This window comes from Magallana gigas, chromosome 3, assembly GCF_963853765.1.
Source record: "Magallana gigas chromosome 3, xbMagGiga1.1, whole genome shotgun sequence".
NCBI lineage: Eukaryota > Metazoa > Mollusca > Bivalvia > Ostreida > Ostreidae > Magallana > Magallana gigas.
The window spans coordinates 38353461-38367092 of NC_088855.1; the positions used below are offsets into that span (position 1 = coordinate 38353461).

A 13632-nucleotide genomic window follows, 5' to 3' on the forward strand; every position below is an offset into this window, starting at 1 on the left:
TTCCAGAAACTTTAATAGTTGCTTCAAAAATTAAACTTAAACTTTATGCATAGAGTTAAGTTTTTCAAATAATATTTACGAAATATAAAAAAAACTGTATTGCAGGTTCATACGATTTTCTTGGAATAAATTTCTACACGTCGAACGTTGTGACCTACAAACCATCGACTGGACAGAGCTACAGTGCTGACGGTGACATCGATATCACAAAGGACCCGGAGTGGCTGGGGTGACCACGATTTCTTATATTTCTTCTTACAGAATTTTGTTATGTCTTTAAAAATTTAATAACGAAAGTAAATCAGTACGTGACATCTAAAGGATCCGTCAAATGATTTTGAAAAGTAGAATGATACTTTGAAAATTTATTAAGTTTTCAAGTTTACTAACATTATTTTATCTTTTACTTTGGTAATTTGTATGGTGTAGAAGTACATGTCAATCAAAATACAATAAACCATCATAAAGATGTGATACGGGTATATTTTTCGAAAAAAAAATCGTTACGTCCTGGGACAGAAAGAGTTCTCAATTAATTTGCTATACTCATCAATATTTAAGATTGCTTTTTCTTACTGAATTATATTCATCAATAGGAATTGATCAGCAATAATTTTTCATACCTGTGATTGAATACAGATCTGGCTCCGACTGGCTAAAGGTGACCCCTGTCGGGATCCGCCGAATGCTGAACTGGATCAAGTACACGTACGGAGATTTCCCCATTTACATAACAGAAAATGGAATCTCGGATAGAAACGGATCTCTACAGGACGAGCATAGAATATTTTATTACAAACATTACATTAATAATGTTCTTAAAGGTAAGGATCATTAGCAAATCTGTATTGTATTCTTGATGTAAAATTTTATTTAAGAAAAAGAAGCAAAAATAAAATTAAAACAACATAAAACATGTCCAATCAGAAATACAAGTATATAAAAGCTACAATGTCTTGATAGCTAAAATTTATATGCAAACAAATTCGGTTATAGACGAAATCGGATTTGTCCCTCTGACCAATTCTCATAGGTGATGCAACACGGTATATCAAATGTATTTACTGTCCTGTGAGCATGATCTTGAGAAGAGAATATCAAATTGATATCTTTAAGATAACGATATTCCATATAATAATTCAATCTTTTTAAAATTTGGATTTTCTTTTTCTTTTAGCCATCGTGACTTTTTGAAGAAAAAAAATTATTTTCATGACAGAAATTAAATGGTTGGAATGTGTATCAATTATATATCGCTATTTTTGTTCGCTACCATCCAATTTTAAACTACATAAATGATAAATGCATACAGTTTTCCTGTTGCATATTATATTTTTAAAGTGAACATTCTTGTATCTTGTACACATAGCTATACGTCTTGATGGGGTAAACGTTCGAGGGTACACGGCATGGTCATTAATGGATAACTTTGAGTGGGCACGTGGGTATACGGAACGCTTCGGACTTCACTATGTTAACTTCAGCGATCCTGAGCGACCACGCACACCAAAGGAAAGCGCCCGTTTCTTTAAAAAACTCATTGAAAACAATGGCTTTCCTGACGAAAAGTCGAAGTTCTCTTTTCCGTTTGCATTGGAACCAGCCTTTCCAGGAAATAATCCTTACCGGGCACTTTTTGAGGAAGACGACTTCTACTACGATTCTTTCCCAGAAGGCTTTGCGTGGAGCACTGCCACATCGTCGTATCAAGTGGAAGGAGCTTGGAATAAGGATGGTAAGATTTAAATGGGATCATTCCTGCCATATATATATATTAAGAAATGTTAAAGGAGGTTTGAAATATTCTTTGATATTTATAATTACAGAATATAATATCCCAATTAATTTTTACTGTACTAGTATTTGACCAGCATTGTAAAAAATCCTGATTTTAAAATACGAAGGTAAAAATTTAAAAATCCGTAGCGGCACTCATACTCATGAAAAGTAATCATTAGCTAACGCTCTAATAAACTGAAAATTAATATAAAAAAAATAGTTGAAAATAATTTTAATTTTCGAAAAGTGGATGATTACTTACTAAAAGGAGTTATCTCCACAGGGGGAACCTCTGTCATTCAGTCAGCTAAATGGTAACTGAATGGTCTGGAAATGTGACTGAATGACATACATGTAGCTAGGCCAATCAGTCAGATTTTAGTAACCTTTTAGTTGACTGAATGGCATAACTTCATCCTGTCCCCAATGATTTGATCCTTACAATATCCTTAAATGACTGTCGGATCTATTCTTCCTTTCAGGTAAAGGTCTTGGAATATGGGATGTCTTCAGCCACACACCTGGTAAGGTAGTCAACAATGACACGGGTGACGTTGCATGCAATAGCTATGACAAGTTTCACGAAGATATCAAACTGTTAATGGATATGAAGGCAAGTATTTTAAGATGCAGATGTATCCGGTTTTTTTTACCAGTTAGCAGTAAGATTAAATTTTTTTCTTTGTAAGCAATCGTTCGGATAAAAAATACAATTGTACCGTTATAAGTCTGATTCTCCCTTTTATGAATCAAGTTAAAAGGCTATTTTTTTCTTTTGATTTTGTCATCGCGAGTTTTTCTTAAACATGACTGTATTTATATTTTAATTTAAATCATAATGCTTTTAGATATCATAATTATAGATGTAACGCACGACTTTTAAGTTTTCAAAAGGACGATTACGGATAAAGCAGTTACTTGAAAATATAATCCCAACTCAATAAAGTTCATGCGCGGATCCAGAATTAATTTCCAGGGGGGGGGGGTGTTTCAACGGTTATTTGAGTTTGCCCGGGGGGGGGGTGGTGTCCGAAGCATATTTTGGTAATTTTATAATTCAAATTAATGAAATTAGAATTTTGCAGACCCCCTGACCCCCCTTATGAGTTTAACTATATAGTTATATATTTACTTTACGCTTAACCTGCGTTTAGGTTACACACTACCGTTTCTCGCTATCATGGCCACGAATCTTACCTGATGGAACCACACAGAATGTGAACTCCCTGGGAATACAGTACTACAGTAGTCTGATTGATGCAGTCCTAGACGCCGGAATCGCCCCAATGGTCACTCTGTACCACTGGGATCTCCCACAAGCCCTAATGCAATATGGCGGCTGGCAAAGTGAACGCACGGCCGAATTGTTTGCCGAATACGCTAGGTTTTGCTTTTCTCTGTTTGGAGATCGGGTATGTGTCTGTCTTTCTCTCTCTCTCTCTCTCTCTCTCTCTCTCTCTCTCTCTCTCTCTCTCTCTCTCTCTCAAAATTTTAAATACGGTTACTGAAGGAAGCAGTAAACGGATAAAGAGTTTCTTTTCTCCTAGGTAAAGTTTTGGATAACATTGAATGAACCGTTTGTCGTCTCAAACCATGGCTACGAGATCGGAGTTATGGCACCTGGTTTAACAGGAAAGGGCGATCGAATATACCAAGCTGGTCATAATTTGATTAAGGCGCATGCGAAGGCGTACCACATCTATCAGAACGAGTTCAAACGGGCTCAAAAGGGTACGTGAATATTAAGTGCTTTTGTGGTTCCATCAGGTAACGTATATCACAGCGAATTTTATTTACATGTACTCTATATATATATATATATATATATATATATATATATATAATTATAAACTTTTAAGTTGGGGAAAAAAGAGATAAAACGTCAGAAGAAGGTGTTGTAAAATATGTGATCATCAGAACTATTATTCTTCTTGAAATTTTGAAATGAGTGTGTTTTTTGTGCTCAAAACATTTTTATACTATTGTATTGCAAATGCAAATAGTTTTAAAAACAAAAACCAACTCAATTCAGGCATCATTGGTATAACTTTAAACACGGACTGGCAAGTTCCAGAAGATCCCAACAGTGAGAGAGATTTACAGGCGTCGCACCGGGCCATCCACTTCATGTATGGCTGGTTCTTAAACCCAGTTATGAAGGGAGACTACCCCGCAATCATGAAGGAACAAGTCGACCGGAAAAGTCGTGCGCAGGGATACAAAGAAAGTAGACTTCCGGAATTCTCAGCAACGGAAAAGGATTATATTAAAGGTATTCACCTTAACTTTACAAAGTTAACGCATACCAGATATCTTCGTTACACATAATAAAATTAATAACTAAACAGGATTAAAAATAATTGTGATCACTGCATTATGCATAAGATGTAAATAATTATACACTTTGTGCGTGCCAGGTACTTACGACTTCCTAGGCATGAATTTTTATACGTCAAACCTGGTTTCATCCATTGATAATATAAACCAGAGTTACTACGGGGACCAGGATGTCAACTCCACGAAAGACCCTTCTTGGCTCGGGTAATGTCGCACAATAGGTTCTTTTATACATCATGCTGATGCAAATGAAGTACATCTTTGCTCGAATTATACAATGATATATAATGTAGATCTTTCATTCATATGATGACCTGATTGTTTTAGATCGGGGTCATCTTGGCTCAAAGTGACTCCTAAAGGAATTCGACGTATGCTGAATTGGGTGAAATATACCTACGGTGATTTCCCAATCTACATCACGGAAAACGGAGTTTCGGACCTTAACGGAACCATAAAGGATGAACATAGGATCTTTTATTACAAACATTATATCAACAATGTTCTAAAAGGTAGGTTTTGAAATGATGGAATAACTTTTTAGAAGTAATTTTTTTATTGTAAAATCGCAGTTGTCTCTCCTTTGAGTGACATTACATTCTACTGACGATAGATAACGGGTTTTTTTTTCAGCCATCCGACTTGACGGAATAGACGTTCGTGGATACACGGCATGGTCATTAATGGATAACTTCGAATGGGCAAGAGGATATTCGGAACGCTTCGGTCTTCACTATGTTAACTTCAGCGATCCCGCCCGACCACGTACACCAAAAGCAAGTGCGCGGTACTATAGGTCTATTATCGAAAAAAATGGATTCAAGAAAGAAACAGTTAATAACAATGAGAATAAAACACCAGCAAACAGTAACAATCGAACACCTAACCCAGTTTCTGGGGTACAAAAGACAGTTATCTCTTTTCAAGTCCTAACTGGTTTTGTCATAGGTGTTGTGTTATGGAATTTTAAATAATTCGATAAATAAAATTTATTTTTGGGAATCATATGCACTATTTGGACAAATATTATAATATGTTTATGTCTATGTAATCTTATATGTTCTTAAAGAATATGTCCCATAAAAAATGTTGATTAGAGTTTGATTAGAAGGTTAGAAATATCTTATCAGAAGATAAATACGTGAGGACTTGTGTTTAGCTTTTAAGATAAATTTGGACCCATACTGCACTCTCCTCTTTACATTTTAAAAACTGTTTAGTATTATGATGGTTATTTTTTAAATACGATGTCATTGCTTTATGTTAGTCATTTCATTAAAAACTTAATACATCTTGATTTTTTTTTTTGATTTCCTGAACCGGTGAAAAATTAAAATATGAAATGTTTTGTACTAATTATTTTGATAATTTATTTTTAAGAGCGCCTAGCGTTACTTATTTTTAAAAATGAATTAGCAATCATCGATGATATTGATGATCTATAATTCATGGAACCGAAAATAATCCGTTCATTTGGCTTTACAAATACAGCTTATTTTTAAGCTCTGCTTGCTTTGATTGTTGTGTGCAATGCTTTTTTTTAAACAAGGGTACATGTAACTTGGTCTCAGTGCTTTCCTACAGGACTAGACGCGATCAAAAGTTTTCGAATGTACATGTATTTAATGTAGCCCACGACAGTGATACTCGACACTTCTGTATACTGTATACATGTCATTGTATATCTGTATAGTGTAAATGTATACTAGTATACCATGTTCACTAAACAAAGCTGTGATCATATGTCAACAATATTGTTTTTAATGGTACATGTACCAATGATTAAAGCTGCGGAATAATTTCCTCGTGATTGTGATGTTTATGTGAAACTGTATGCTTGTGTATATATATTCCGAGAACTTTTAAAAAATGTAAGCATGTACATTATGTATTTATTTAAGGAATAAGGAATCATTCTTTGAGTATTATGAGGTGATAATTTCGGTCGGGGCATGGTCAAATCCAATAAAGCCCGAAGAGCTTTATGATAGATTTGATCACACCCCGACCGAAATTAATTATCACCTCATACAATGTAATATTCAAAGAATAATTCTTTATTACTTATATTTATATAATTTTAAGCCATCTTATGATTAAATATTTAAAGATGAATAAGCAAACCCCGCTGGCGCCTCAATTTGGCGTCATTTGAAGTTTTTGGGTTGTATAGTACAAAATCGATATGTAGTGTTATCACAGGCAAAGACACTGGAAAACTGGAAAATGTGAATATATTTACATCTACCGAGTATGATTCCCTCCATTTCTTACGGAAACTTATTGTTAATTCATAGCTCCATAGAAAATGACAGGACTGAAATCCCGTTTATCGACTGGTCGAAACCTACAGCGGCTGAAACTGACAGACAGACCTGAAATTTACACGCCTCGTTTATTGATTGGTCGAAACCTACAGCGACCTTAGCTGCAGGTCTGTAGCTCCCGGTCTGAAAAAAATCGGATGGACGACCTGGGAGCTACAGTGCCTCCAATAGTAAAAAACTGCAATTTACGGCGCCCCAAAAATTGCGCTAGTTTTGGACTTATTAATCTCATTTCCGAACATATTCTATACAAATATTTGATTCCAAAAAAACTCCTCGGACAATTTACTACAGATATCGTCACTTTACTTGCCTCTGATATTCTTTGAAACACGATCACCAACCCTGTAAAGTGAAGTGGTGCAGTTTGTTTACATGTAAAAATGGCGACTTTCGATCTCGACGTGAATTAATATACTTTATTTTCCGAGGTCGGTTAGCATGTTTCAAAGAAAGGCTGAGGCAAGTAAAGTAACAATATCAGTAGTAAATTGTCTGAAGAATTTAATGGTACTAATTGTTTTGGCACAGAATTTGTGTGAAAACAAGGTCCATCAGTCCAAAACTAGCGCATTTTTTTGTGCGCCGTAAATTGCAGTTTGTTACTATGGGAGGCACTGTAGCTCCCAGGTCGTCCATCCGATTTTTTTCAGACCGGGAGCTACAGACATGCAGCTACAGCGACCTAAGAAAATTAACGGACTGCACTATATAATCATGATGTTGTCAGATTCAAATTCACGGAGGAGACGATTTCCTGTTTGTTGCAGCTAACGTACTGATGTACATTAACAGCGATTTATTTATTTAACTTACTTTTACAATTAATTTATTAATTTGTTAAAAGAAAGATATAAATATAAAGAAATAAATGCTTTCTTTGATCATGCGGGTTCTGAGGGGAGCGATCATTGTAGAAAAAAAATTACATAACCCGCTAACGTGGATTTGTATTTTTTCTACAAGGTTGCCATCGTGATTCCCCGCATGAATTACCAAAGAAAGCATTTTATTGTTTAAATAATCACTTGTGATTTGACTTGGTTACATGATATCATTTCCGGGCTAAATTTGTAATGATAACTTGCTATGATGACTTGACCTGCTATTGCTTCACTTTCGATTTGTTTTTGAATTATTAACTCAAGATTAGGTGCGCGTTAACAGTACACCTGTACTATGTCTTTTGTAGATCAACTATAGACCGTGACCCTGTGTCATTTTCCAAAAATGCACCAATCTAATTTTGAAAACTGAATTGCCCTGAATCACCAACTTAAACTTTTGCATATGTCGAGTTTTTTTTCTAAAACACAATTATGAACTCTTCACAAAGAGATTTTATTAACTTCTTTCTTTTGTCATTTATTTCAATGCACCTTTTAAAACTTGTTTAATTTTAACTACCAATTGGTAAATTAAATTTCTTGAGATGCACAAATCGTATGTGTATTATCAAATATTCATGAGCGCGTTTTTCTTGTACTTTTATAAAGGGTTTTTAGAGCAATTCCAATAAATAACTTTTCTCTCGCTTTCATATTAAAATAATTTGTCTTTTCTTTGAAAGAAAATTTGAAACTGAATTTTGTAATTAATTGAAAAAATCGTGTTGAAAGTTCAAGGGGCATTGTACTTGATGTCAACCTATTTTATAAATTTCTCAACTGTATATAAATTTATATTCATGACATGTATAGATAATTAAATATACAGGTTTTGGGGTAAAACAGATGTTGGAAAATTTTTCCAAAAGTAATCATTGAATTCTAATCAGAAAAAGTGGTTTAAAGCTTAAATAACAAATTAAAGATTAAACGTTTTAGATGTTTAATTTTGTATACACAACACGCTAATAAATACCTCTTAATAGGAAACAAATACATGCATATACAACAATTAAACTAGAAATAGATCACTTCTTCTTCATCCATTGGAATACATAGGTATTCCCATTCCATTTAAACACTGTCAGAATTTTTAAAGAAAGTTTTCATGAACGGCATTGCACCATTATGGTTTGTTTGTGCCACAAGGGGGATTCACGTTAGCTGCCCAGTCACATGTCTGTAGTTCTTCATTGAAAACCAAAGCTGCAACACAGACGAAATAATAATTACCCAATTTCATTATTAAACAGAAAAATCACAATCCTATTGTCCTTCTGTAGCGTAGGTGTCTCAGTTTTTACAAAAAATTATAAGCAGTAAGAATAAAGCCATTTTTTATTGTGGAAATCAAAATGTGTCAGAGTGACAATATAATTATGAAGGTTTGCATAATATGCATTCAGATTGAACATATATAATCTTAAGACAGTTACTTGATATAAAGATAATTTATCATCAGACAAATATTACAATAGATCTATACTCTAAAGAGACGAGACACTCAAGGCATGCAATGAATTAAATCCATTTCACCCAAAAATTCCTAGACCTCTTGCGATTTTCATTTTTATTGTGAGTTTCCATTATCAAATTCTAAATTTGTAATACATCAAAGTCGCAACAGATTATGCTTTTAAAGATATTTTTAGCCTTTAGAATTCGAGAAAAATTTGAAGAACTTCTGATTCTAATCCTTTTGAATACTCACTTGATGGACAAGGGTTATGTCCGAGAAATTTTCCATCAAAGCATGTGTAATAACTGTGACAGTGTTGGTCCATATCCGCGTATTTACCGTCCTTTTGATTGGAGCAGTCCTTCATGACGCCACAGGGTGGAGAAACATTGTGAGGACTGAAAGCAGGGAGAAAAACTCATCACACTGACAGCAACGAGAAAGAATTAGGGAGACCGTGCATCCCCTCCTCCTCCTGACTGCCTCCTCCCATTCTAATTTAATTCTCAGAGAAAATATCGGGGGTTAAACACACAGAGAGAGAGAGAGAGAGAGAGAGAGAGAGAGAGAGAGAGATTATGAAATAACCTGATTTTACATAGCATGATAAACCCATATCAACCGTGCGCGACCCCCACCCACCCCTACACCCCCGCCTCCCATTTTTATTCTCAGAGTAAAATGGTGGGAGTTAGAGAGAGAGAGGGGAGAAAGAGAGAGTGAGTGAGAGAGAGGCTTACTCGTCACAGCTTCCTGTCGCGTTATTGTAGACCATTCCCTTATCACAATCTACAATGGTGACTTTTGCGCCCGTACACCTAGCAAAGGATCTGCATCCTATCTCATAAATACCATCCTGTTGGGTGCTGCAGTCAACAGCTAGGGTGGACACTAAGAAAATATTACAAAATTTAGTTGAATGGTCATTTAAAGGAGGCTTTGTGATCTACAAATTAACCACCAGGACTTTAAAATTTCAAACTATAATTATGTAAAAAAAAAAAAATAATAATAATATTCTTACTTTATAATATCTGCATATTTTTTATATGTAAATGTTCACAGTGTTATTCTTTTCCTCTAGGAGATTACATTGTAAAACAGTTTAAATTGGTCACCACTATACATTTCTCTAACATTAAAAAATCAATTCCATTTAGCTTACAGATAATTCTACAATTCTGTTTCTGCAATTTGTCATAGTTGTCCATAAATCTTTTTTAAAATGTGTATTGATATTTATATTTATTTGGTTTGCATTGGTATGAATGACAATAAACTTTAATTTCTTAGAATATAAATATAATACATGAATGCACTCACCAACGACAGCTGCGAAAACCAGAACTTGTAAACCCTGCATGATGATGATGTGTGCAACTACCCGGAGAAGAAGTAAAAGTGAGCGAGAGATAAAGGAGTTTGGTATATATACAATACTGTTGACTGCTAGACTACCAGGCGGTAATTGTCTGATACAAACCACCCACCCTAAGGTTATCTCTGTCTTTGATAACAGTAAAAGGGTGCAAATGTCTTGGGCCACGTTTACTATGACTTGGACGGTTCATTATGGGCTCTCATCAATGCCAAAAGTTTGTTGAATAACTAAAACCCCTTTGAAGCATTTCGTATGACGTTAAAGGGCCAACTTTTTTAATATTTAAAGTTTGTGTATTTTTTGTGTAATTATAAAACTATTAAAGGTGAAATTCTTGAACTATCAAGTAAAATTTTACAATAAATTTTTTATCCTGACCCATTCTCGCTGCTAAAGAATGAAACAAATGTCTGGTAATTTTTATATTTTATACATTTTTTCAAATACTGCAGCCTTTATTATAACTAAGGATAATATGTTTTAATTCGAGATATGAATAATTTTTTAAGAGAGAAAATATTAAACCTCTATTGCTGCTTTTTTTCGCTTTCATAAAAACAATACCACCTTTGCATTAAATACTATTATTTAAATCAAAGTGTATTGCCAATCATCGATTTAAGGACATACATGTAGGCACCCGTCCTAGCTGCCGTAGATTTTTAAGTCGATTTCTAGCGTAGACGGGGCGTTACACCACGAGTTCCAACGTTGCGTGGACTTGTTAAAGAGGTGCACTGGGCAGTACTATTTGTCCGGAGATTAGGGCAAACAACGGTGATACTAATCCTTATTCTACCTTTATATCTCTGAAGAGCGAAACATCGTGACATAAGTGTACATTAATGGCTAGCCCTCAAAGGTGACGAAAATTGTACCGTTAGCTTAAATTGACGCAACATACCTATGCAGTCTCTCTTATACTAAAGGATTTTATTTTTTGTATTTCAAATTGATTCATTCTTTCAGTAAAGTCTTGTACGAATTATTCAATTTTCATTTGTAGTGAAATGCATTCACCAAAAATTATATTGATTAAGAACTTGGTAATAGTTTTATTTTTATTTATTTATTTTTTTTTTGGGGGGGGGAGGGAGAATAAGATTTCTTTTTTGAAACTTCGTACATTTTACTAATGATGTAAAAATCTTAATGATTCCTCCCAAAATCAGAATTTCCCAGGTTTCTAGTTGAACGATAGAATATTTTGTTGACCCCCCCCCCCCCAATAAAAAAACCGAAATTATTCATAAAAGTTTATTGAAATTTTTGTTTATTTAGATATTTGTTATAACAAAAATTACATCTCAAACTTGATAACTCGTATGATATTTGATTATCAAATACAAGACTCTGAATCGTGCTACTGCACAATTAAAACAGATCATATCGTTCCGTGCAAGAAACGAACCGTATCGTTCACAAATCGAACCGTATGTACCGTGCAAAAAGCGTGCAATGATAATTAATGCAAGCCTCGCCAAAATCGACCAAACAAGCGCACCGTTCCATGCTAAAAAAAGTGTCACTTCCACATACGGCTTGCCGACCCGTTATGGAATAAATTATGTTAACTATAATTTGCAGTGTTCTTTATTTCATTTGATACCATCGAAAAATTTGTTTAATATAAAAATGTCCATTTCATAAATTAAACTTCACCAATCCTTTGGTTATCGATAATCCTTTCATGGTCGATTACCATAAATGGTCGCAAAGCATGATAGAGTTGCTGTTGCTAATGATCATAATGATACATGTATTTCGATTGTACTTAGAGAAAAGCATGTGTTAATTCTAATTTCTGATCAGATTACATTAAAAGTTATACGTTTCTATCAATAACTACTGTCGGTTATTTCAGCGGAACTTTATTTTGAGACTCAACTCTACTTGTGTAAAATCTCAAATATAAACCACGGATAAACTGTTATGCGATTCACAAATAATTAACTAAAGCTTGTTAAATATTACCTTTAAACTTTGACAATCGACAATGAGACATGATGATAATAAAATTGTTAGAATACATCATATATATGCATGTTATTAATAGAAATTATTATTTTCTTTGTAATTTTATTCGACCATTGTAATAGAATAGCCAGGATACATCAATAATATCGTTTTTGAATTAACTAATTTATGTAAGTTGAGCAAAAAAGTAAAAATCAATCGTGAACTACACTAAAAGTACAATTTTTTCATAAACAATTTGACCTATTTTTGAAAGTCTTTACTAAATGTGCTTGTGACCTAAAATTATGCAAAGTCTGCATATTACATTATATTCAATAAAAATTGTTATTAATGGTTGCATTCACACTTTATGTGAAAAACAGCTTGAAGACTACTTCTTAACAACGAAAAAGCGCTTATTTAGACACATAATGCACAATTAAACTCCCATAGCTGTCACATTACCACCTAGATTTTTGATGCTGCAAGTACATTTATATTTGATAAGGAACACACAACTCACAAATATGGCGAAGTAATTTACGGAACAGAAAGGATTCCTGACAAACGAAAAAAAAAGAATCTTTACAAATATAAAATAAGAGAAAAAAGGTATAAATAAAGTGTAGAAGTCCTGTTTTGACTTAAAGATAATTAGAATTAGAGGGGAAGACCGGAAATGATCATATGGACAGGGGTTTTCAGTGTCAGTTGTGATAATGAACATGTTACTATTTATGGCAATGAAAGCTGAAACAGTTAATATCAAAATGAGGTTATTATTATATTCATAAAATATGACCATCTTTGTTATCGTAGAACGATATATTTTTTTTACAATGTTTATTTGTTGATAACCACAATGCACGACGTCTTTCAAATTAAATTCAATAAAACCCCTATAAACTAATTTAAAATCTGCGACTAATAGTGTAGATAGGAAGACTGGTCGACAATAGAGTTACTGATTCACGATGGATGGGTCATTAGATTGACTTGTTTGACATGTCGATAGTCAAGTAATATGACAAGTTAGCAGGTAATGAGTCGATAAAACGACTTGTCGGCATATTTTGTCATATGATAGTAGGACCGACTGCTTGACAGATAGAAAGATCAATAGTCACTGGTCGATAAGTCGAAATTCATTGGAGTCACTGGTCGAGGGGTCGACAAGTATATAGAGTGACTGGTCGACAATTCGGCAGTTCAATACAATGACTGGTCGACAGGTTGGGCGTTCAATAGAGTGACTTGTCGACAAGTCGGATGTTCAGTATAATGAATAGTCGACTGGTTGGAAGTTCAATAGAATGACTAGTCAACATGTCAGTAGTTTAATAGAATGACTGGTCGACATGTCGGTAGTATATTAGAGTGATTTTTCAACCTGTTGATCGGTCAATTGAATAGCTACTCGACAGGTTGACTGATAAATAGAGTGACCGCTTTATAAATAAATTTTTACTAAACGCCATCTTAACCTCACCTAACATGTAACCC

At 34.1% G+C, this 13632-nt stretch overlaps 2 protein-coding genes across 2 annotated transcripts in view; one reads left to right on the forward strand and one right to left on the reverse strand.

The window, feature by feature from the left end:
- The window catches only part of LOC105317659 (uncharacterized), a 53079-nt gene extending 47175 nt beyond the window's left edge, over positions 1–5904 (forward strand). Inside the window, exons 77-86 of the mRNA XM_066077873.1 lie at positions 106–229; positions 640–824; positions 1370–1735; positions 2262–2392; positions 2934–3191; positions 3327–3510; positions 3812–4051; positions 4197–4320; positions 4444–4628; positions 4750–5904. Coding sequence (XP_065933945.1) covers positions 106–229; positions 640–824; positions 1370–1735; positions 2262–2392; positions 2934–3191; positions 3327–3510; positions 3812–4051; positions 4197–4320; positions 4444–4628; positions 4750–5090 — 2138 coding nt within the window. The 3' untranslated portion in view covers positions 5091–5904. The remainder of the gene's footprint in view (positions 1–105; positions 230–639; positions 825–1369; positions 1736–2261; positions 2393–2933; positions 3192–3326; positions 3511–3811; positions 4052–4196; positions 4321–4443; positions 4629–4749) is intronic.
- Positions 5905–8256: 2352 nt separating this feature from the next.
- LOC105317660 (chondroitin proteoglycan-2) lies at positions 8257–10274 on the reverse strand. Its single transcript, XM_011414371.4, has 4 exons — positions 10113–10274; positions 9530–9680; positions 9042–9187; positions 8257–8536 (listed from the first exon to the last, which is right to left on the reverse strand). Exons 1-4 carry the CDS (start codon positions 10150–10152, stop codon positions 8457–8459), a joined length of 417 nt encoding a protein of 138 aa, XP_011412673.1. The 5' UTR covers positions 10153–10274; the 3' UTR covers positions 8257–8456.
- Positions 10275–13632: the final 3358 nt, after the last annotated feature.

What these genes read in the sequence shown, in the direction of transcription:
- LOC105317660 (XM_011414371.4), bottom strand. Translation starts at nt 10,152, where the DNA reads ATGCAGGGTTTACAAGTTCTGGTTTTCGCAGCTGTCGTTG. An exon ending in GGTTTTCGCAGCTGTCGTTG is followed by an intron (nt 9,681 to 10,112) that starts GTGAGTGCATTC and finishes ATATTTTCTTAG; the next exon opens with TGTCCACCCTAGCTGTTGAC. An exon ending in ACATAACCCTTGTCCATCAA is followed by an intron (nt 8,537 to 9,041) that starts GTGAGTATTCAA and finishes TCTGTGTTGCAG; the next exon opens with CTTTGGTTTTCAATGAAGAA.